We start from the raw sequence: 25,583 nt of genomic DNA, 5'->3' as shown, positions 1-25,583 counted from the left end.
ATGAATGAATGACTTTTTTTATTACAGCTAATAAAATTTGATTGATTTATTAAATTAATAATTAAAATAATTAAAAAATGCTTTAAACTTATAATGCATCATTTAATAAACAATTAATGTAAACTTTTTTTCTAGAGGGTTTAAGTCAATGCTGCATGAGGTGTCAAAACCCCTTTATCTATGAAATCATTAGCTCGCCTGTCCGCTTGTACACTTCAGAGGGTGATTCATTTACAGGTGTGAAGATGTTGGTTCGCTAGATCGTTGAATTGACAAATTGTGAAACCACTGAATGGTTCGTGCTATTTTTTCCCTCTTTACTATGGGCGCATCGCCATGACGTCATCGCCCCAATGTCAACAATGTAGAAATTTAGAGGAGGCGCGTGCTGGAAATGCCACAATCAGCAAAGAGCAAAGCAAGTGCACGCCGTCTCGAATGTAACTCAACATAGACGGAGACTGAACACAGCGTTCCTCCGGCTTCAGAGAGACAACAATAACCCTGCACGCTCCTCCGGCTGCTAGCGAAGCGCGAAGAAAGAGACCATGTGAAGGCGTCTTGCAGAACATCTTCGCGCGGGAACGACTGAAAGTTTAGGTGAGTGTCCAAGCCGCCTGAGGTGCAGCTCGTTACAGTTTATGTGTGTTTTGGTTTGAGCGTCTTGTTGTTTGTGTAAGTTGTTTGTGGTCTGTGTTGAAGAGGCAATGTCTCATCACAGACAGAAAGCTTACGTCAACGTTTCTGGGTGTCAGTGCAGCTCTCTGACTGACTGTACATTTTTAGGTCTGCAGGTTAGTGCTGCATTTAGTCTCTGCTACTGTAGATGGCAGGTACAATTATGTGTTGGACCGGATCCGCTCTAAGACAATGGGAAACAGTGATTCAGCAAGACTTTTGTGTGTTCATTTCTCTGAAAAATCTATCTATTTATCTGTCTTCTAATTAGCAAAGACTATATATATATATATATATATATATATATATATATATATATATATATATATATATATATATATATATATATCTCAAAATAAATATTTTTGATATATAGCAAAATATTAATAATTAAAAACAATAATAGTTTATATTTAGCTATCATCTTAGATATCAATACACTAAATATAAATTAATAGAAAATAGATTGAAATTTTAAGCCAATAATAATTAAATCAAAGAACTTAAAAGTAATTTTATTCAGTGTTGGTGTTGTTACTCATTTGTAGGAGTTTTGACCGAGCTCTTGCCTCATAAGCTGTATTTAAAGTGGGCTAATGCTGATGTTATAAAAGCACGAGTTATCTAGAAATGCTCACGTCTTTAAATAGAGGTGTGATGACTTTGGAGGAAGTAAAGCATGGCAAAGATCAACTAACCAAGCCTTTGGCGCAGTGAAAACATAAATCAAGAAATAATACACTTGATTTGTTCCTAAAAGTGTCTTATATTTGGAATTAGTTTCAAAGTAGGGATGTTGAAACATACTAAAAAAAAAAAAATATTGCAGCACAATGTTGTAATGAAAGAAGAAGTGCGAGAGGGCATTAGTTGGTGGCTTTGTGAATCTTTACAGTCACTCTGCTAAGTTTAGCTTGTGTTTTTTGTTCTTATTACTATATTTTGAATTGGACCAGTTTAAAAACACTTATGCTACAAAATCTCTTCTGAAATATCATCGTTATCATCTCTCAGTTATTACTGTTTATGAAACCAGTTGCGTTGCACCACATACCCAGATTTGATGTGCTTTAGATTAAGCAGGGCAGGTAAAGATACGGTTAATGGGTGGATGAGGTGTTTGTGGTTTACTTCCTGTGAGATGAGATGTTCACAGGTCTTTGTGGTGCAGCTTATAGAGAAGCTTATTTCCTGTGCTCATTTCTATAAATATTAATATTGATTATGGATAGAAAATTCACATTTACCTTTTAACTTAAATTAGCTCTTTTTTTTTACACTTTTGAACATCTTGCATGCATCTTTATTTAGAGCTGTGACCTTAGTGTGGTAATATCATGGTCTGGATGTGATAATGAGGTTCAACTGCACTGCATACTGATTACAGATGTTCAGTGCTCTCAGGATCTTTCTAACCATAAAAGATTTGGCTTGAAACTTGAGGCTGCTTTAGTGTTCATCCTGATTTGATCTCCAAAAAGTGTTTAGCAGGTCAAATCATTGACCTGTGACTAATCAATGCTTCGTCTTCACTGTGCTGTGCAGAGACATCTCCTTAGTCATGTAACAGTGGTTTGTTCTCCTGATGAAAGCACCTGTTTTGTCAGCAGTTGTGGGTTTGTCGCTTATCGCTGGTTGAGAAACAGTTGTTTGTCTTCTGCTCGTGTTTGCAACACAACAGATGTTTCTTCATTGGCTGAAAACTGCTTCTGTAATACAATTGTTTGATGAAGCTAACTGAATTGGTTCTGTCATGAAGTGCTTGAGTCACTATATATATGTGACCTTAATGTTGAGCAGTGGAAGCTGAATTATTTGTGAGAGCTACACTACACATATATCAACATCAGCATATTTTGGAAACCAAAATCTGATTTACAATGTATATTCTCTTTTTAGTGAACTGTGGCTAGGTTTGGTTATTGGCCCAATTCAAAAAGACTTCCTTCAGTGTCTTGGAACATTTTATCGCATTTTGTTCGGTTACTTTGGAAAGAAATATCAACCTTTTTCTCAGTCATAATTTGAGCGATAATTCATGTCTGTAGCATAATGTTCACATTTATGCAAACCTCTAACCCATAGTATGAGCATTAATAACAGTGTAGCTTGCTGCAAGCACTAATAAGCCTAAACACTGCCATAGCGTATGTGCATGTCAATTTAATTCAATCTCTGCACCATCAAATCACTGACTGATGTGTTCAGAGTTTTGTTTTTGCTCATTTAGTTTCAGTTTGGCTGACTGCGGGTATGAATTTTTTTTCTTTTTTTCTTTTTTTTTACCACAATATTGCAAAGCCATTTCTATACCCATTTCTATACCTATTTCTATACTATGTTTAAAACTAATAATGAAGTGCCAGGTCATGATATGATGATACAAATGCCTCTAATGCCCACAGATGGGCCAAAGTGGGAGAGAAACGGAGCTGGAGTTCACTTGGCCACAGCTGTCATTTATTAACTATGTGGACTTGATGAACCCATTGAGTACTGGTTCACTTCCTGTTGGACAGCTAGAGTAGAGTTAGTATGAGACATTGACACAATCCAAGAGAATACAAACACAGCTAATGGGGCCATTAAAAGATGTCCTTAGTGGTGAAGGACATTTTTTATTTAAATTACACAGGACTGTCTGATGAAGAAAATGTTTCTGTAATAACTGGCCTGAACCACCAAAATGTCACCTTTGAAAATAATGTGAAAATACTTTTCTTTTTTTTCTTTTACAAATAAATTAGATTTATTCCTTAATTATATTAGTTATATTTTGTCTTTAAAAATAATAAAATAAACTAATATATATTATTTTTGGTCACAAAAACAATATTTATACATTCATATACATTCAATAAAAGTGAGTCTTGGGATGGGGGATGAGAGTAGTTATGTAGAAAAAAACAAGCATAATATTTGCCTTTAAAAATAAAAATTTTAATTGATACAAAATACAGCAGTTTGATCATCGGCAGAATTTATATATATATATATATTTAATGGTATAGTGGAGTTTATAAATTGTAATATATTTATACATTTATTTATATAGTAGGAGTTACATTTTAGCAGCTTCATCCTGCACTACTAGAATCACGTTTCAAGATTTTGCATTTTTGCATGTTTGACATAAAAAAAAAAAAAAACCCAAGACGGTTCCATATGTTACCAGGAGTTTTTTACGAAATTATGCATATCTCAGCCATTGCAGCTCCAGTCTGCAAACCCAAATGTATAGCCTCAAGATGCATTCACGCTGAAGTAGCTTGCACAAATCTCCAGCTACACCCCCATCTCATATTATTTCTTTGAATATAAAAGTGTCATGAAGCTTACCGCAGCGTTTTTTGTATTTTACCGGAATCTTCTGCTTTGACGGACAGATGAAAGAGGCGCTGTGACTCTTATCCTGTGTTTGAAGTAGGTCATCAGCTGACTTAGGTAAAAGTAACCCAGCTGAATATGAATGCAGGAAACCAGCTGCGTAGTAAGCAGTAAATGCGTAAGGGTTTCAGTATGACATTTGGGTTACATTTAACCTCTAAACTCTTTGGTCACGCTCTCTATGACATATGCAGTTCATGCTGTTATTTCTAGTTTCCATAGTAGTTCAGTTAATGTACAAGATACAGTACTGTGAATTTAGACACAGCTAAAGCAAATTGTTAAAGGAATATTTCACACAAAAATGAAAGTTTGTTGAAAATGTACTCACCCTTAGGCCATCAAAGATATAGATGAGTTTTCTTCATCAGAACAGATTTGGAGAAATTTAGCATCACTTGCTCACCAATAGATCCTCTGCAGTGAATGGGTGCCATCAGAAAGAGAGTCCAAACAGCTAATAAAAACATCACAATAATAAAGAAATAATCAATTAACATTTTGAGAAGTTAAAACCTTTGTAATGAACAATTCTATCATTAAGGCATTTTAACTTTAAACTAGGGCTGTCAGTTTGACATGTTAACTTAATGAATTAGTCATGAATACTTATACTTCATACCAGTTGACTGTTGAGAAATATGATGCAGGGCAACAGCTTGTTTCCATAAATGCAGTTACGCCCTAAAATTCAAGATATTGGGGCAAAAAATGTCTCATATTTATATCACAAGATAAATGACCTCACACGAGCAGCGATAGCAGTATCACATGATTGAGCACAAGTGCAAATGTGAATTTATTCAACAGTTCAATAAATAAGAAGTTCATATTGTGCTTCATTTTAAACATACTATTGTTTTTTTGCTCAGTTTTGCTAATGAAAATATTAAAGACATAGGCCGACAGCAGAACTGTTGTGCGTCTGTGAGCAACACGGGTGTTTAGTTTGTGAATGAATCAGCGTTTTAAACAAATTGAGAGAACTAATGATTCAGAGGCCCATTCATATGAGAGAGCCGTTTACTGAATTCCTGAATGAATTAGCCATTTGAACGAATCCAATTAAGACATTTACCACCACCTGGCAGTTTTAGTTCCTGTTTAAGAGTATCATTTCATTTATTAAAGAAATAATAATGAATAAACATTAAAGGGACAATAAGTAACTTTTTAGGTATTTTATTATCTAAAATCAATATTTTTATTCATAAATATGCCCTCAATGGTGTACAAATACCTATGCCAATGTTTAAACTAATCCTCGTAAATGAAGAATTTATTATCTTTATATACATGGGACGGGTAGGTCGACGGAGGCTTCCATGTAGTTCCGCCATCTTGCAAAACTATAATAGCAGAGAGGGACAAAAAGTACTAAGCCAACGCGTTTCACAGCGCGTTTTCGGTCAGAGCCAGAAATGCAGGTGCAGAGCAGTGAGAGGCGCTTGAAATAGGGGTGCTCCGATCACGATCGGCCGATCGTTATGCGCATCTCGTCAGTAAAGCCGGTTTTCTAATCAGCGGTTAATTCCATCAGGTGCGTGATTTCACATAGAGCAGCTGTTACTACGCAGAGCCGTTGTTAATAGAGAAGATGCGCAAATCACGTTAATTTTCAGCGTTTTTTGGTGCATCTTCTCAGTTAACAACGGCTCTGTGTAGTAACAGCTGCTCTATGTGAAATCACGCACCTGATGGAATTAACCGCTGATTAGAAAACCGGCTTTACTGACGAGATGCGCATTAACGATCGGCCGATCGTGATCGGAGCACCCCTAGCTTGAAACTCCACCGGCAAGTTTAAAAGTCTGGATTGCATTCTTATTATGGACCATACATATGCCGCGCCACAGGAGAAGAAAACATCGTCGCCAAAACAGTCAAAAATAGAACGTAAAAGGAAACGTGACCTTAGATTACAGAAAACAAGAGTTAATGTCGGGGAAGCTTTTTCTAGGTGGAAAGAGCTAATGCTTGATAAAGATTTCAAAAGAGACGCTGAAGTGGCCAGTTTTCTTCTCGACAGGTAAGTCAGTGTTACAGTCTATATTATAATATTTTTTTTATATCTAACAATGCATATAATTCAGAAAATATAACGAATAAATTAGACATAACTACTAATGACAATATTTCATGTTTTCCACAGTCAGTAATTCATACTGTAACATTCGTTTGTTAGTTGTCATGTTGCAGTTTGTTTGAAATAACACACCTGTTCACCTGAAGGAAAACTCGACGAAGTGCTATTAGAAGACATCCTGTCAAAGCTTTTTGGTACATATCGCCTACCGTAGATGCAACGCGCATTTGAAAAAGCGAGGCGCTGGGGAGCAAAATTAGTTTGAATGCAAAATACAATTTCACCACTAGATGGGAGTAATTCCTGCTTAGTGTCCCTTTAAAGGGATAGTTGACAATAAATAAATAGTATCATCATTTACTCACCTTCATGTCATTTCAAACCTGAATGACTTTCATTCTTTTGCGCAACAGAAGACTGTTGGTAACAAAGTTGTTTTGGTTTTTCTTCCTTTATGTTCCGTAGTTTATGTTAGACCGTTGTAGCCTAAATGTTTAGGCCTATGTTTAATAACTTTTGTTGAATCGTAAAATATTTCTTTCTAAAGCTACAATTTGTAATGTCTATTTGATACTTTCTTATTTAACACAATAATAGCTTTAATCTTTTGTGTGTTTTCTATTGCTTGATCTGTGCATGTTTCTCTCTTGTTCCAGACGAGATGACTTTTTCACTAGTGAAAGCAATATAATCGATAGAAGACTTGTTTTAGCCAGAAACAATGGTTTGAATTGGTTTATTTCTAAAATGCAGATTTCCTCTTCACAAGACGTTTGATGGACTAAAGCTGTGTGGGTTACCTGTGGATTATTGTGTGTTTTTTTTCAGCAGTTTGAGCTCTCATTCTGACGGCACCAATTTAATGCAGAGGAACTATTGCTGAGAAACGGATTCTAAATTTCTCCAAATCTGTTCTGAAGAAGAAACAAACTCATCTACTGTACATCTTGGATAGCCTAAGTAGGGAATGCCACTGTATCAAACAATGAAAAACCAGGATTGGAACTATCCTTTTCATAATGTGTAATTTGACCATGAATATCCTAGATTTCACTGAATTTGGTTACCTCTTTTGTTGCTATATTTTGCTTTGACTGAGTTCAGATGAGTGGTCCAGTCATACTCTCACTGCAGACCGATGAAACATACCTCAGGCAAGATGTGATGTCAGTGGATCAGCTGAAATAAGAGAGGTGTAGACAACTTCCTAGAAAATGAGGTGATAGAAATGAAAGGTCATTCCCAGTGGATTGAAATACCTGTGCTTATTTTAGGAAAGATCTATTGAAATGACAACAGTGAACTTCAGCTCAACTTCAGGGCGGTGATTCTTAATGTCATTGTAATATTGCTTTCTGCAGTTCAAGGAGAATAATTGAATGTGTCAGGTAGGGATATTCCAGTATCAAATTTTGCTGTTGCAATTAATTGCTCATGCTTTTATCACGGTATACGGTATTATCATGGTATTGAAATTTAAATTTAAAAAAAAAAAAAAAGTGGTCATAGTACAGTATAACAGGTTAAATAACTTTTATCTTATAACAAAAATAACTGAACATTTAAATACAATAAAGCAATACAGAAAAATATATAAAGTTAAAAGTTTTACACAGATTAAAGTGCAAAAGACCAATAGGTATCACTTTACAATAAGACTTCATTAGTTAATCTTAGTTAATGCATTAACTTTCACAACGAGCAATAGCTACATTTGCTACAGAAGTTATTAATCTTTGTTACAAAATACAAATCTTAGTTCATGTTAGCTAATTAGCACAGCTGCAACTTTCGATTTTAACAACATGTTAATAAATATTGGAATAGAATACCTAAGATTAAAGAATGTTCAGAAGAATTTTTCATTGGCAGTTTATGTTAACTAATGAATTAACTAATGTTAACTAATGAAGCCCTAGTGTAAAGTGTGAATTAACAATAAAGGATCAAAACCCTTTCAAACAATATTTAAAGTATGTTGTAGTACAAATTAAAATGAAAAAAAAAGTTTGAAAATAAATAGCCTATTTAGTCTTAATATTTAGGTATTTGGCACTGTGATGATCACCACAGCGAATCCACAAAATCTGAATGGCTATTTAAAATAATTTAAATATGTTTTAGAAAGTAGTGCAGCTGCTTTATTTATGGGGTTTCCTGGGTAACAGCTGCATTTTCTGCAGTTTAGCGCCATCTGCTGTCAGAGAGTGAATGTGTTTTCATTCAGCGCGTCTCTCACGTGTTCTCCCATGTGCTTCTAATGCGTGCTTGTTTACATCAGAGCACACACGCTCTTTCAAGCAGCATACAGTGGTGGTGTGCATTTTGACCATGATGGGAATATCATTTTTTAAATGCATTCCAAATTCTGAATAATTTGTTATATATAAAATTATTCACTGTATTTAGAAGTGCCCACGATAACAATATCGTGCATATTCACTACCGTGATGTATTACAGAATACCAGCACATGTCTAGTGTCAAGAATTGAGACCACAATCAGGACTTTCTCATAAATCAAGGCCTTAATTAATCAAACAGTTTTGCCTAATTAGTCAACTGAATCAGAATACATTTTTAGGACACCCCCATAGTATGGTTAGGCAAGAAATGTTTGCAAGAATGATACACCTGTCAAATTCCATTCATTAGTACAGAAAAAGGTCTTGCCACCTAAATAATTTATGCTTTTTAGCGTTTCTCAACTGTTTGTTGTCCTGACATGCCTTCGTTCATGTCTTAGGTTGTCTTATATAGATAAAAAGTAATAAACTGTCTTCAAATGTGTATTTATGTTCTTCATCAAATTTGTGAAGCATGATGAAATTATAAGCACTCAAACCTTTTTTTTTTTTTTTTTTGCATTCCTTCTTTTTGATGTTTTGCAATCGGTTTGTGAGATCACAGCAGAATGAAATCTTCAAAGCTTTTCAGTGTTTCCTAGTTGATTATGTTAATCATTTCTACCAAGCTATTTGAGCCCAGAGTACTTGTGTGATATTCATTTAAAATTCATGATATTTTACTGTAGGGAGAAAATCAGGTGCAACCTGCTGGCTGAACCATCAGTCACCCTCAGACGGTTACTGCCTCCCATGCTGGCCTCAATTACCATCTGGTTAGAAAGGATGTCCAGGCCTTGGTCATGCTGACATCCCATCTACACTACATGTGAGCAACATGACGTGACAAAACTAGCGTGCTCCAGTTTTAATCAAGCCAAACTGCAATGCACACAAAATGTAGGCAGCATTGTTGATTATATCTGGAATGTTCTAGTTTTGTTTTGTTGTCAAGCATTATTCAAGTGCAAATAAGTTCTTAAAGGCAGTGAGAAAAAAAGTTCAGCTGTTTAATCTCTTCACTTCAAAAACTCTTCTATGCTGATGGCAAAAAGGGGAGGAAACAGTGTCAATATTGGAATGTATTTTAATGTCTTTTTGTGTATTTTGCTAGTTCGCTAGTGTCATTAGAATATTTTGGCAATGTCTCACAACTTGTGAGTATGGAATTAAAAGACAAGATATTTAGTAGTGTTGTCAATTTTAATTTCAATAGCAAAGAAAATTAATGTGATTGAATCTGCTTGTATCTCCTTCAATAAAATGATTCAGTTATTAGTTGTGCATCATCAGATTGCTTATGACAATTTTCTTGTCGAAAAATATTTGTATGTAAAAACAAAACAATCAGCGGTTTATGGTAAGATTAAAATATTTATTTAGCAAAATAATACTTTTTAGCATTAAATGGACCAAAGACAAAAATTATGGTATAGACATTTGTAATGTCGCAAAATATTTTTTGTCAAAATGCTGTTCTTTACTATTAATCCTAAAAAAACTTATCACAGTTTGCACAAAAATATTAAGCAGCACAACTGACTTTAACATTGATAACACAAGAAATGTTTCTTGAGCAACAAATCAACATATACAAATTATTTATGAAGGATCATGTGACACTGAAGGCTGAAAATTCAGCTTTGCATCACAGGAATGAAAACATTTTTAAATATATTCAAATAGAAAACAATAATTTTGTATTGTAATAATAATATGTAATTATTTTTCATAATATTTCAGTTTTTACTGTTGATCAAATAAATGCAGCTTTAGTGAGCAAAAGACTTCTTTTTTTATGAAAACATTTGCAAAGACATTTAATCTCAAAGTTAATCTAATGTACCTATATGGACACCCCCTATTTATGCCAAATGAATGATAATGTGCAGTCTCTTGTCAATTTAGTCTAAAATATCCATGATCTATGTTTTTAATGCCTCACCATCTGCTGATGTATGTATTGCTTATACTGAAGTATGTTTATCCAGCTCAATGTGAGCTTCTGTCTATATTTATAGCTTGCTTGCTGTGTTTTTGTGTCACGGTTGCCTCTGCCCATATTAAAGACCGTTATGAGTCACTTCTCACTTCAGTCTCTGGGAAACCATGATTCATTCAAGCTCTGTTTCAGCAGGCAGTGCCCAAAATACTCTGGAATGGAGTCACCCCCTATCTTTACACTAGAAAGGCTGCTTAGGAATGCCCTGATTGACTTGAGAACTGATATTTCAGCTGTTTAGCTAACACCTGATAATAAAATAAACAACTAATTTGTAGAACTGTAATTTATATGAATAAGTGAACTGGCACAGTTTACACTGGCATTTTTGTGTCCAACGAGCTAGATGTGAATGCAATCGTGACTGCATTGTGGGATATTTCCCACGGAGTACCAAAAAATAGCTTGTATTTTTCAAAGGGATCCATTCTTTCAAACTCCATTTGTTCACATCCTTTATTCCAGCTTGTGAATATGACAGTGACCCTCTGAAAGAGAGACCGCTAACCTTATTTTGAGCACAATAGTTCATTGTCGAAACTAATGATGTCATTGTTGAGTTTCCTACTGGAAAATCCCCCCAAGATGAGCTCTTATCTAAGGTGTGTTGTGTCTCTCTGTTTGGTTGTGTGTGGTTTTCTCTCCTGCCCTGCAGGCTAAAAGCACCTGGCAGCACTGGATCACTGCTTCAGCAGCCTGCCACGTCCTGCAACACTAACCATGAGCTCATGGAATCTGCAGATAGCGGTTAGCCTATATATTTTACAAGGATGTGCTCATCAACTGTTCTCACAACCAGAGCATCATGCAGGCAGGCATAGAGTTCATGTGTACTGTAGGTCAGTGACAGAAAGAAATATATTTTTTTTATTTAATATAGGTTTGGTATCTATTTAAGATAGTATCTATCTATCTATCTATCTATCTATCTATCTATCGTTTACATTATATATAGCTACATAAATATTATTATCTGAAATACAAATGGAAATCTGGACTATAGCAGTCTCTATAAATGTCATGGAAATTCCATTTATTTTCATCTTATTATTTAGGTTGTTGACTTTAGTCTCTCCTTATTAGCATGTTAAACCAGCTCACTTAAGCTTCTTTTAAAATACAGCATGCTATTATTCTCAGAAAGCTCTTCAGTGGTTGGAACTGAAAGAAGAGCTGCTGTAATCAGGTCAGTATGAAATTAGGCCAGGCTTCTCTTGGTGGTCATAACGGCCATATTACACCCTGAAGTAGGAGGCCTTGAATTTTATGTACTTTTTAATGAATGTCTTGGTGATTGTGTTAGAAATGGGGTCACTGCATTTGTGCTGTGTAATCAATTATTTAATGTTTGTCCATGTGGGATCTAATGGACTTATTTTTTTATTTTTTGTATAAATGAGCTTAAACTAACTTTAATGGGATAGTTAACTCACAAAAAATATTTTTTCTCCAGTTGAACATTTAAAGAGAATATTTGAAAAATGTGTGTAACCAAACAGTTTCTGGTGCCCATTGACTTCCATAGCATGTTTTCCATTTTTGATGTTCAACAGAAGAAAGAAATTCATACAGGTTTTGAACAGCTTGGTGGTGTATAAATGACAACAGAATTTATCATTTTGTATTAAAAATATATTTTTTTTAAATTAAAGAATATTTAATTTTTCCTTTTCACTAACACTTTCTTTAGAAAATTGGAAATTGAAAAAAAAATTGTGCTGAAAAAAAAAAAGTACAATGTCTGTTTATGCTAAATTAAATTTAATTATCCAGATTTTTACCTTGTATATCTGTTCAATGCAATTTATCTAATTACAGTTTGTTACTAGAGTGTGTACATGCTTATCGCAGTCTCTTTTCCATCAAAGCAATTATTATTCGTCCATATAAAGCCATAGTGGTGTTTGCAATGGATTTAGGTCGGGGAATTAAGGGCTTCATAAATTAGCAAGACTGCAGGGTTGGTCAGCATCGTGGACATTTTAACAGATGCTTTCTAATTATATTTCCATTCAGTCCTGGAGGAACAGAAACAGAATAGGCTGGTTCTGTAGTAGGTTTGTTTCCACAGCGACCGAACTGTTAAGCCTAGTTTTGCACTTGAATGAGTTTTCAGTGGATCACATTTCTCAGAGTAATTTGTCTTTTGATAACCCAGTTCATTGTACTGCATGTGCAACACTCACAATACACAATGCTTCAAACGACATTGTAATGATGCTCATCTGCATTATGGTCATGGCTGTCTGACATAGTCATGCATCAGTGTTGATGATGAAACATGCTGTAATTCCCTCTGTTTATTTGCATTGCATTTTTCCTTTTCAGAGCAGCTTCTCTGAATGAATTGACATGCTGGTGTTATCTCATTAGTGTGGGCAGAGCGAGCGAGTGACAGCTGCTATAAGACATTTTTTCTGTCAGTGTGAGTGGCTCTGTATGTGCTTTATTGGGAGATGTGTTAATGATTCACGAGCTGATGCTGAGATTACCAAAGCCAAGATGCTGAAATGCTGTGTGTTTGAGTGAGCAATTGCTATTCAACAGCTCATCTTCACTAGACTGGTTCAAAATAATTGGAATATTTTACTAGTTCCTCCTTTCAGCTTCTCACTGCCTCTAGGAATGAACGTAGTGTGATAATAGAGTAGAAAATACATCTTGTGTTGTAGAAGTATATGTAAGGGATGATGCACGGTGAACTGATCATTGTCGCAAAATAAATCAGGTCTTCTGTCATCGTCAAGGAGTTTGTTATAAAGTCATGACTGGCTGACTGTAAATATTCCCAATTATCATATAAACATGGACATTGGTGTTAATGCATTACCTCACTTGTTGATTAACTTCCACTTACAGTCTTATGTGTATTATATCTTGTTTACATTTTCATTTTCTTGATTTAACTAGGATTCTAACTATCATAAAAAGGTTTATGCTCAACATGTAACCATCATGAATACTGACATTTATATTCCGTAATATATACACTACAGTTATTTTATTATCTTAATTGTTTGTTGATTTACGCTTAGAAAATTTTAACAATTTAAATGAATTCTATTTATTATTTTTTAGATATTTAGATCATTTATATATTATTTAGCTAATTCTTCCTTTGGTTTAATTGTTTTGTCACATTTATTAATAAAATTGTATCTCTTTTTTTTGCTTCTGAAAATTTTTGGTTTCTGACCATCATCAAATGGTATAATCATTAATACTGAAAATTATATACAGTATAATTTGGAAGAATTTTGTATAGACTATAATTTTTTTTTTTTAAGATATTCACTTTCAGCAAAGATGCATTAAATTGATCAAGTGATGCTAATGTCTTTTGCATTATTACTTTGTCTCTACATTTCAAAATTTCCCATAAATCGGTTTCCCGTAATTATGTTTGGATCAGTTTTTTTTTTATTTTCAAGCTTTGGCTAGGTTATTATCATCTTCAAAATGGGAACGGCAGGAATAGTGCAACAGAGGCTACCACTATTGCAACCTGGTCTCGCAAAATAGGATCATATTCGTTTATGTAGTTTTAGCCATTTATGTAGTAACTGCCCTGTAAAGTTCTCATCTGGCGGTATATGAGCTTAAGCGTGCTTATTTGAGTTATTTATTTTTTGAGACCATTACCCATCATATTGTATGCTAAAACTTTTGCTGTTTATGTGCGACTACAGTCTCTTGGAAGCTCTACTAGTGTCGCTTCGAAAATTCACATATCAAAGTCCTAATTATCAGCCCACTTTTGAAGCCGACACATGCTGCTAATTGGCCATCGGCTCAATTTGAGACATCTGTGCGATTCGCACCAGCAATTGTGCAATTGTTCATTAATGGTATTGAAGAATTGCCATTGAGATTAATAGCATATTTTTCCCCCCTTTAAGCTAGCTTTCTATCACATATGCAATAAAAAATTTTGAAACCTGAATAATGTAGAGCAGTCATGTCACTTTCCTCCACAGGCTCTGAGCAAGGAATGTCTATGGAGGAGAAGCCTGAAGCTCCCATGTATGTCTATGAGTCGACAGTGCATTGTGCCAACATCCTCCTGTGCCTGAATGAACAGCGGAAGCAGGACGTCCTGTGTGATGTGACAGTGCTGGTGGAGGGGAGTGAGATCCGTGCCCACAGGGCAGTGCTGGCAGCTTGTAGCCAGTATTTCTCCCTGCTGCTCAGGGGCCAGACGGAAAATGAGCCGGTCATCAACCTGCCACAGAAGGTGAGTGTCCTCATTTGGCAGGGGTACAGATTCAGCATACATTAACAGCCTGCAAGGATGCAGCTGAATGACCTGCACTGAAAACCTCACAAAAATCCCAGCTGTGTCAGAGGAGGGGAGATATGAGATCTCTGAAAATGCATTTAATGCATATAAACACCCTTATTTTCATTTCTTTGTTTCGTTTTATTTGTCAGTTTTAGGACTATTATTTCCTTTTTAATAAGGAAATTAATCAAAAGACTTGTAGCAGATAACCTTACCAGTCTGAAAGATTAAAAGACATCATTTCAATACACAGTGTTTTGAAATATTTTTTATTGCATTTAGAGTGAATGTAGAGTGCTGAAAAAAAAAAATCAAGTCATGAAAATGAGTATCACACTACTGTTCAAAAGTTTGGTGTTTTTCAAGAAATGGATACTTTCATTCAGCTAGGAAACATTAAACTGCTCAAAAAAGAATGTACATGCTTTAAAATACATTAAAACATGTTTCCCAGTGTCAACAAAAATATTAAGCCGTTTATGTTTTAAATATTAAAATGTTTTAACATTATATAATTTCTTATTTTTATTAAAGATAAGATTGTTTTGAAATTAATAATATTTTATTTTGTTTAGGAAGGGCACATTAAATTGATCAAAAGTGATGTTAAGGACATTTATAATGTTAACAAATCTATAGCAAATAAATAGTTTTTTTCTGTTCATAAAAGGATCTTGTATATTTCCTAAAGCAGCGAACAACTTAATTATAATAATTGTTTCTTGAACACCAAATCAGCATATTAGAATGATTTCTGAAGGATCATGTGACACTGAAAACTGGAGTAATGGCTTAAATTATTAACTGAATTAAATGATTTTTTAAAAATATTTCAATAATATTTCTGTTATGTGTAGTGGTGGGTGGTTTGACCAAAAATCCGCATCACAGCTTCTTTTTTTTCTGACTGTGCTTTTATATGAATCAGAATACATGAAATTGGATTGTGTAATAATTTCACAATTTAAAGCAAAAAAAAAAAACAGAACGGTCTGGCTTAAGCTATGTGAAACTATTCTACGTAAAACATATCTGCATGAAACAAAAACAGCAGACAGGCTGAATGAGAGCTTGAGAACATACTGTGAAAGAAATGTGCTTGTTGCTAGAGAAGTCCGACCGGAATGTGTCAGTGCAGAAAACATGTTCATCATCTGCAGCTTTGAGTTGATATAATTGCTTATGTTGTTTACCAGAAGTGTTACCAAAGTTCCCTCTCAGAACTTGACTGTGCTTGAGGAAGTATGATTAATTCATGGCTGATTCTCTATGTTGTAATACTTAGGTGCTTTGCGATCTCAAAGCTCAAAGTTATATTACAATATCCCAGATATGTCAGAAGGCCCCCATTTGCCTCCGCTTATATATTAATTATCATTCATCTTCAAAACACTTAATGTCAAATTGTATTCTGGAGTGACCGGGAAATTGGCTTCATATCTCATTCTCTCTTCAGAGCCGTGCTGTGCTGTTTCCCTCTTGCTTTATAGTGTGGAGTCTCTGCTTTCTGCTTTGTGTGCGTGTGTGTGTACATGCGTCCCTGCCTGCTGCCCTCATTAGGATTGCTGGTTATAACATTAAAGGAGTCTCATATGGCGCTTGGCTTCCATAAAGACATGCTTCTGCAGGCGGCAGCTGCTGATGCCAGCTGAAAATAGATCCACAGAATGCTCAGCATTTTCCCCCCTAGCTCTTCTATTTATTTGCAGCTCTGGGAGGACTGACTGAATGTCTGGGGGAGCTGTATTTTCAGCAGGATGACTTTCTATTTTAAAGGTGATGTTCTTGATGTGGTTGCGCTGCCCCGAGCATTCATGGATACCTCCGAGAACGATAGAGTGATTGAAAGTGATGAGAAGGGTGGTTTATTTTTGTTCTTGACACTATGCAGTTCACTTCATTTTATTACTTGATGCAAAGCTTTTGAGACATTGAATAGGAAGCTCAGATACTTTGTAGCATAGATGCAGTTTTTTTTATAGCATGATTTTATAAAATGTGTTTTGAGGATCAGCTGATTATTCTCAGTCATTTGTTGTCAAGGTTTCCACAAAAATTTTAACCAGAACAATTTTTTTTTTGAGAGATAGAGTAGACAGGAAAGCATTAGGTGGAGAGAGGATATCGGGATCAGCAAAGGACCACGAAAAGGGTTTTCAAACTCAGGTCACCAGACTAAACATGAGGTTATTGGCACTGACAGTAGTGTCAAATTGTATCTTTTATGTATCTTTTTATCCATGTATCTTTTAATCTATTTATTAAAAAGAAACATCAGTTCATCACAGCCTTTTTTAATTCTCCTAAAGGAGGTAGAAAATGTATGGAAATGATGGCAGGAAACCTTGAGTAACAGTATAAGTGGTTTTTGGGGAAACAAATAAAAAATCACAAAAGTGCTACTTTAATTTGATTAAAATGCCACTAATGACCCTGAAATATCAGCTTGGTTTGTTTTCTTTTTATAGATCACAGAGAAAGGCTTTACCCCACTGTTGCAGTTTGCTTACACAGCCAAGCTGCTGCTCAACAGGCACAACATCCAGGATGTCATGTGTTGTGCCGAATTCCTGGGAATGCACAACCTTGAAGACTCCTGCTTCCACTTCCTACAGGCCCAGATGAAAAGTGAGGCTGATTGCATGCAGACCAGCCAGAATCCACCATCACCCAAGACTCTGGTTCAAAACCATTATGATAATGGATTAGAGGATGCAAATGTGAAGCCAAGTGACTCCAAACCACCACTGCCTGGATCAAGGCTGCACCCTGAAACTGAGAAATTAAAAGTCACCAACAACCTGCATCAATCAGACCAACCTCCAACTTTCGACATCCCTCGTTATCCCAAATATAGAAAGTACCATCAGGTTCTTGTTGAGCACAACGCAACCACCTCCTCTCATAGCAGTACCTCAAGCTTACACGGCTCCCTGCAGGATACCGTCACCAGCAGCGATGCCCAGGGCCTTAATCTTTCCAAGGTTAAAGCAGAACCACCAATTGGGGAAGACTGTGTGCCACTAGACTTGTCCGAGTTGGAGCAGGACGGTCTGGTTGGGGGTAAAGGGAGTGAGATGGAAATGGAGTTTGAAGGAAGACAACTTAGTTCAACGCCCATCGAATTGCCTGTGAGCAAGCGATCACCAGTGTGCCTGCGCTCCCTTGTTAAAAAGGAAGTCACATCTTCGGATCATTGTCTTACGGCTGATCTGCAACTCACCAGCAGAACCTCTCCCCTTCGAGAACCACAAGTTGCTCCAAATTACTTCCAAAAAGACTATCAGGCCTTTGTTGGGGGACTTGGAGTGACAGCCTCAAAGAAAGCTGAGAAATTAACAGATGACTTGTCACTCAAGTCACTTTCCTTTGAAAGAATCAATTCCCAAGAATCTGAACGTGAGAGTGACCGAAGAAGTGTCATCTTCTCCTCTCAAGCCCCTTATCATCTGGCGGCACCCGCACACTCTTATCCGGGTGAGAGCTGTTTGGGCCAGGAGACCTCGAATGACTTATGGGCAGGTTCCAGCCAGTCGTTCCCCTGCTCCCAAGCACTGTCCCCAACTTCTGTCTCTCAAGAGCCAGCATTGGCCTACCGCCGCCGGCCAAAGAGCAGCTGTCCGGTGCCCATTAAAATGTGTCCGCGTTCGTCTCGTGCCGAGAGCCACATCAGAACCTCCAGCTCTTGCTCTTCCTACTCCTACGCTGAGGATGGCAGTGGAGGATCTCCTTCCAGCCTGCCCCAGTTTGAGCTCTCTACCTCTCCTTGTTCCACCATGGCACGATGCCTGGCCCTTGAACACCAGGAGCATAGCATGTCAGGGCCACCAAAGATCAAGTGCGAAAAGTCATACGACACCAATTCCAGTGACGAATCTGGATCTTTTTCAGATGGAGATAGCGAATCGTTTCCCATCAAAGAGCACACTCAAGAGGTTGGTATATGTTTGGAAATATTAGTTGTGGTCCGTGTTTGGAAATATTAGTTGCACATTGTGTATCCCAAACAAATAAAAAAGTTGATATTAAAACTTGCAGTGTAACACTACATGATTAATCAAAGCAAAGCTGAAATCATGATTTAATTACATAGATATGTATGTCAGTGCTGCATGTTTCAGAGTGTAGCACGGCATTGTGTTCATTTACACGTGATTAGTTCATGATCCAGTGTTTTCAGCAGCTGCATTTGGTCGCTTAAATGTGCATTTGGCAACTTCTGCGTGCCAACCATCTTCCCAGACTTGAAGAATAACTCTCATTTAATAATAAATAATAACTTGTGTTTTCTCTACTTGAAAATCAAAGCCCAGTGGTTTGAAATATTTAAGAATTAAGTCCAAAATTATTATTAGTATTGTAATTTAACAGTTGTACTATAATGAAATGATAGTAGTTCTTATTTTGTTTAATTTGCAATTTAATTGTAATTGTATTATTTATTATATTATAGTTGTATAGATGTATAATCACAGCCTTTTTGCCAAATTGTACATCCCTTCAGACAAGCACAGCAACCCTGAAGCTTTTTTCAAAAAATGCAGACTTTATATAGCAGTCACAGTTTTTATCAGCCACTTCTATCAAATCACTTCTTATTTAATAATAATAATAATAATAATAATAATAATAATATTATTATTATTATTATTATTATTATTATTATTATTTGTTACCCCAAACAGTCCAGCCCTTTGCAGTGGTTGGCACACATTTTGTTGACATTTGAGCTTTTGATAGGCACAAGTTCAAATCCAATCTTGATCCCATTATAAAAACAAAAATCCCCATAAATAATTATGAAAAATATTATCATTACAAAACATTCCCACATTTGATTCCCGAGCTTCTGAGATTGAGAATCAAGCTGCAGTAACTTGGCAAACACTGGAGGGTTGCCATGGCAATAAGCTCTGAGCCGTCCTTCTTCCTGAGGTCCCAATGACATAATTGTTCCTCCTCTTGACAACACTGACACATTGCCTGTTCAAGAATCTGTGTATGATAATTTGCTGTCTCATTAAGTCGTTAGATTTTTTTTGATGACCCAATTGAGTTGTTGATGTCAGTATACAAAAAAAAAAGTTGTTTTTTTGTGAGATTCTTAGAGTGTGTTTTGAAGGCAGATCCATAAAAGCCAGATATTTCACAGCAGCATTATGAAACTGATAGCTTTAGATTCTGCAGTCTGATTGGATGAGTTGTAGCTGTTGTAAAATAGCTGATATACGCACACCTGTGACCGAACATTAGTTCATCACTGTTGATGTATCAAGTTGCTGCATTGCCTGATGACTGTAAACATTATACTTAGCCTTATGTACTGCAGAATTACTTATAATTCGTTTTTTATTCGTCTCTTTTTGTTTTTCTTAAAATACATAAAACAAGATAGCATTAATATCGTATTGTTAAGTAAGGTTATGTTTCATCTTGTATAAACATATATTCTGTCTTACTGCTGTGGCACATTTTTTTAATTTGCTTTTAACTTGTTTGTACTGTACTTGGAAAATGAAAACCAAACATCTACAATTAGGATTATATGTACTATATATGCATTCTCTGAAAACAACTTTTAATATATTATGCAGTATTTCTTCTTAAACCAAAGTTCATAGTTCACCCCAATATGAAAATTCTGTCACCCTCATATTGTTACAAACCTGTATGGATTTCTTTCTTCCAAAATGTTTATGGTCTCCATTGACATCCATAGAATAGAAAGTTCCACAGGAGGGAAAAACATATTGTAGTATTTTGGGAAAATTCTGATACTATGGAAACTCATACAGGTTTGGAATAACATGAGGATAAGTAAATCATGACCATTTTCTTTTTTGGATGGACTATCTGTGCCGTACATTAAGTACATTGAACTAATTTCAGGTATATTAGATATTAACTGGAACACAGTTTTGCAGTTTAAACAGTATTACTTAATGGATGAATTGTTTGCTTGTCAGTATCAATAAATGTTAACCATTTCATGATCATGTGATGATGGCAAAAAAGGAACCATGGTATTTAAATTAGATTTCTAAGAATACAATAGTACACGTGCAAAGCACCATGGCAATACCATGCAATTTTTTTTATCTGTCACAAAATTAAGAAAAATAAATGGTTATGAAATAAAGCACAATTTGAACCAAATATAGTGTAGAAATCTCATCAGAAACAATCTTTCTATTGCCGTCTTTATTTTGCCCTTCACTCTGCCTGAGTTTAAAGCTCCCAGCTGCAGGTCCCCAGACAGAAGTGGGACAGCGGCCCCCAGGCTCCCATCTGAGGATGGGCCGCTTCACCTCACTGGCTAACAGATGAGCCCTACTTCACAGTATGAGTGCCTTCTCCCAGAAACAACCTGACTTCAGAGAGAAGGAGAGGAGAAAAACGTGCCTGTGCTGCTGGAAGCCTAATCTGTCATTCTAGCCTTATTACAGAGCTCTCTGTAGTAGAGCGGTTAAATATAGACCTCCATTTTACACAGACTGAGCAGTGGCACAAGGTCACAGCAGAGAGAGGGAGTATTCGTCATGGTGATCACTATGACCAGCTCCCTTAGCAGACTTAAGTCAGGTTTCATCTTTGTCTTTGCATGGAAATGAGAATCCAGTGGCTATTAACAGAATTTGTAACTGAACCATAATGTGTCCTGTGCTCATCTTCATTTGCATGACATGCTTGAGCTGTGCTATGATTAGTTGAACAATATAAAGATGGTAAATTTAAGCTCTTTGCTGTAGCTTATTACAAGCATATATTACCAACCCACCTAAAAATCCTAAAATCGACATTTACAGTGGTTTTAAGTAATCATACCATATAGAATTTTATGGAATCTCTGTCAATCTTAAACTGTGTAAGTTGAAACATTTCGACAGAATGACTGATCTGATCATTTTAGCATTACATAGCATTTATGTGGATCTCTATCTATCTATCTATCCATCTTCTCTAACTATAAGTGTGTGTATGTATGTGTGTGTGTGTGTGTGTGTATATATATATTACAAAAAATACTTTTATTGAAAATTAGGTTGTTTATTTATTGTTTTATATTTGATGAGTTTCCACAGTTTAGTTTTTCCTATAGTTTAAGCCTGAATGCTAATAAATAAAACATTTCATACAAGTTAGATGGCAGTGTCATCTAGTGGTGAAGTTCCATATTTTCTGTGAAGGTTGTGTGAGATTTGCAGAATATATACATAATATATACATATTGTAAGTATATATATAATTGTTGTTTGTTAATATTACGTTTCTTCCTGTATATGAAGTAACATGCTGCTGCAGTAAAGTATCTTAACTCTAATGTGCTGTCAACTTGCAGGTGAAACTGCCTTTCTCAATAGACCAGATCACAGAGCTTCCACGCAATGACTTTCAGCTGATGATAAAGATGTATACGCTGACCTCAGATCAGCTAGAATTCATCCACAGCATGAGACGCCGCAGTAAAAACCGCATCGCAGCTCAGCGCTGCAGGAAAAGAAAGCTGGACTGCATCCAGAACCTGGAGCATGAGATTCACAAACTGGTAGGCAACACCAACAACGTCAGAACGTTTGCTTGCACGCTTCACAAGAATCTAGATTTTTCTAAATCCCCTACATTTATTCCATGTGTTTCTCCTCTGCTAGGTCTGTGAGAGACAGAAGCTCCTAACCGAACGCAGCCAGCTGAAGATCTGCATGGGGGAGCTGTGGGAAAACTTCTCCTTTTTGTCTCAGGAGGTTTGTAGGGAAGAACAGCGGAGTCCAGGACAGTCTCAATCTCTGTATAATCTAAACCCAGACCCAGTTTCACCCGGCCCAGATCTTCAAATCTCTCCCAATCCCACCAGTATAGATGTCACTCTCACCTCACATAACAGTGTGGTGTCGTCCACAGGCTCAAATGACTGCCAGGCCATAGTCGAATCACCACACTCGCATCTCAGAGTGGACAGAGAGGCTGTGCCACCCCAAGACACTGTCACCTCTGAGAGGTCAGAAGCTTCCCACGTGGGCAGCTCAAGTGTGACGACTGATTTCTGCCTGGAAATGACCGAGAAGTGCACGACAGAAGAGCTGCCTGAGAGAAACTGAGTCCGGTAAACTGCATTCATATCTTTTATCATGACAATTGGTTCTGTGTTACGTTTTTTTGCCAGTGTTAAGTTTCGTTTGTCACTGCTTTAGGGGACTGTTTTGTTGTTACGCCCATGGCCCATTTTGTTTGTGTGTGCATATGGATTTGTTCTCACACATGCTGTATAGGATGCTAAAGTCATTTCGTTTTGAACATTACTTTTTCGTTTTTTTCATATTCATCATATGGTATCTGGTTCTCAGATTTATCTCAGGAATTGCATTTTTTATGAATTTTTTTGGTAACCGTCAGCATATGCAAATGTGATATTGAGTGGTGGAAGTGTTTTGTATCTATTGTGCATTTAAGCATTCCTTACAAAATGTAATACCGGAGAAACTAAACAGCTGCTCACCTGAATTTGCAAGAAGCCAAGCAATCTGGTTGTCAACATGGAAAAATCGACATCTGATCTCTTTCTGGAATAGTACAATGGAGAGCTCTTCTACAAAATGGATGATGAAGCAATGATGATGAGCTGCCTGAAAGGTCCCTCAAACATTTTGTGATGAAGCATCATTTGTTATGGAAGCAATTTCTTTTTTTTTTTTCGAAGCTCGGTTTTTTAGACTGTTAAAATGATTGATCAGGGATGTCTGTTGTATATAAAACTCTCCAAGCAAACTTTAGTAAATTCAGTTATTCTGACTTGGTTCATTTTGGCAGCTCACACTTGGATCTCTTAGATCTGATTTGATTTCTTCAGGGCGTTACGCACATAAGAGTTTAACTGGGGTCAGAAATCAAATCAAATGTAAAAAAAAAATTTAGGGGGGGGGGGTTGCAGAGGGGTTTTTATTGTTAAAATTTTTTGTATACTTTAACAGTCCACTCTGGTCCTAATATTTTCACTTTAAAAGTTCTCAATTCACTCCCTCAATCAGTTTTGGTGTCATTTTCACTAGTCTTATAACACTTTTACATTTTTGCTTTAATAGCATGGTGAAAATTCAAGCCTTAAGATAAAAACAGTTGGAAAAGCTTAATGCTGCATTTCTATTTTTGTTTCTGACATTGTTGTTGCTTTAAGCTACCGCGTGTAGGAGCCACTCGTATCTGCACTGACACTGTAAATTAAGTTCAAAGGTGAGATGGGTTATGTGTTTTAATGTTAATAATTTTAGTCTGTTTACTTTAAATTATTGTGGACTGCATGACTTTAATTAAATGTAAGACTTGATTAAGCTTCATGTTTAATATTTTGTTTTACCAAAAGTTTTGGGAATCTGATTGAACAAATTGGGAAAAATCAATCAAAAACATCTCATATAGTCATGTAGGTTAATTCGTGTCCCATAAAAGATGACTCTCATAAAATTGACTGTCAAGACTTCAAATATGTCCTCATGATGTTTTCAAATTTCCAGAGTAAATTATTCAGAATTCTGTTCATATTCCGAGTTTTTATACTCATGAGCTTTGACTAGAGATTTGGATAAATCGGGCATCATGCCTTTGTTATATGATGCACCACAGTTGTGATATGAATATTGGTTATTAGTTTACATGTAGTAGGGAAATTTTTGACATTCGCGGATCTACCTGTAAAATCGATATACCTCTCATCTCGAACAAGGTCTGTAGCAAAACTGGTTTACAACCTTTTTAAAAGACGTTTTACAATCATTTCTTTTATGTAGATTTTGTATGTATTGTACATATTCTGTTTATAGGTATTTGTGGGATTCTTTGCAAACGATTGTTTTGCTTTCTTTTGTTAATCAAATCTTGAAAAGTTGTGACCTCAATGTTCATAATCTGTATTTGTTACATTTCTTGAATGTGTCCACGTTGGATTTGTCTACTAGGATGTTAAATAAATTGCCAAGCATGTTTTATGCAGATTGAACGTGTTTTGCATCATTTGCTCCGAGGAGTATAAAATTAGCATGAACCATATTCACCCCGAATTCAAACACAAACAATGTTGGAAATAAGAAAACTTTTATTTTCTTCAGAATTTGACGTAAGTGTCCATCAGCTTGCATCACATTTTATGGATGTAAGCTAAATGATTTAAAAATGTTCTTTTTGCCAGCCGTCTGAAGGTCTGAAGCTTTTAGAAATATGCACAGATGTCTTTTGGCTTCCATAAGTAGACATGGAAAAAATGTATACCGTGCTTCACTGGTAAATTAAGGTGCTCACAATAAAAAAAAAAGGAACCGTACAAAACAGCACTACTTGTACCGCAATGAAGCTGCGTTAGACCAGTGCTTTCCAAGCCGAGCAGATCCGAGTGCAAACCCTTTGTCACTGATATCTCCATTCATTTCTGCTCATGAACGGCCTGTTACATTCCTGTTGTCCTTCTGTCCTTCTTACTTTCACTTTTTCATGATGGAAGAGATATCCAAGAATACGCTCTGTAAGGAAGATGTTTTTCATATCAGTACAAATTAGGCACACATATGAAATATAATTATATTAATTATTAACATCCATCAATATTGTCTACTCATAATGTTAACATAAAATATATGTGTAAATAAAAACATAGAAAATGTTATTACTGATTATTTATATATTATTACAGATCATTGATTGTTTTTCCTATTTATTATAATCAATCCAATTCAATTTCTTGAATGTAGCTGGCATAATCTCATCTTGAGAAAAAATAAATAAAATTCTGATCCACACTAAAATTCCCAAAAGTAATTTT

At 35.9% G+C, this 25,583-nt stretch overlaps 1 protein-coding gene across 2 annotated transcripts; it reads left to right on the top strand.

Annotated features, from left to right (window-relative positions):
• The first annotated feature begins 207 nt into the window (after positions 1-207).
• Positions 208-24,762, top strand: LOC127976557 (transcription regulator protein BACH2). Of its 2 annotated transcripts, none has more exons than XM_052581085.1 (5): positions 208-600; positions 14,454-14,731; positions 17,248-18,714; positions 22,119-22,325; positions 22,429-24,762. In XM_052581085.1, exons 2-5 carry the CDS (start codon positions 14,456-14,458, stop codon positions 22,873-22,875), a joined length of 2,397 nt encoding a protein of 798 aa, XP_052437045.1. In that variant the 5' UTR covers positions 208-600; positions 14,454-14,455; the 3' UTR covers positions 22,876-24,762. The 2 variants fall into 2 exon arrangements, with proteins under 2 accessions (XP_052437045.1, XP_052437046.1); XM_052581086.1 differs by having other exon boundaries at positions 211-600; positions 14,475-14,731.
• Positions 24,763-25,583: the final 821 nt, after the last annotated feature.

This window comes from Carassius gibelio, chromosome B17 (genome assembly GCF_023724105.1).
Source record: "Carassius gibelio isolate Cgi1373 ecotype wild population from Czech Republic chromosome B17, carGib1.2-hapl.c, whole genome shotgun sequence".
Classification (NCBI taxonomy): Eukaryota; Metazoa; Chordata; class Actinopteri; order Cypriniformes; family Cyprinidae; genus Carassius; species Carassius gibelio.
Note: the sequence above shows the minus strand (reverse complement) of the source record. Positions and strands in the feature narration are given on the sequence as shown.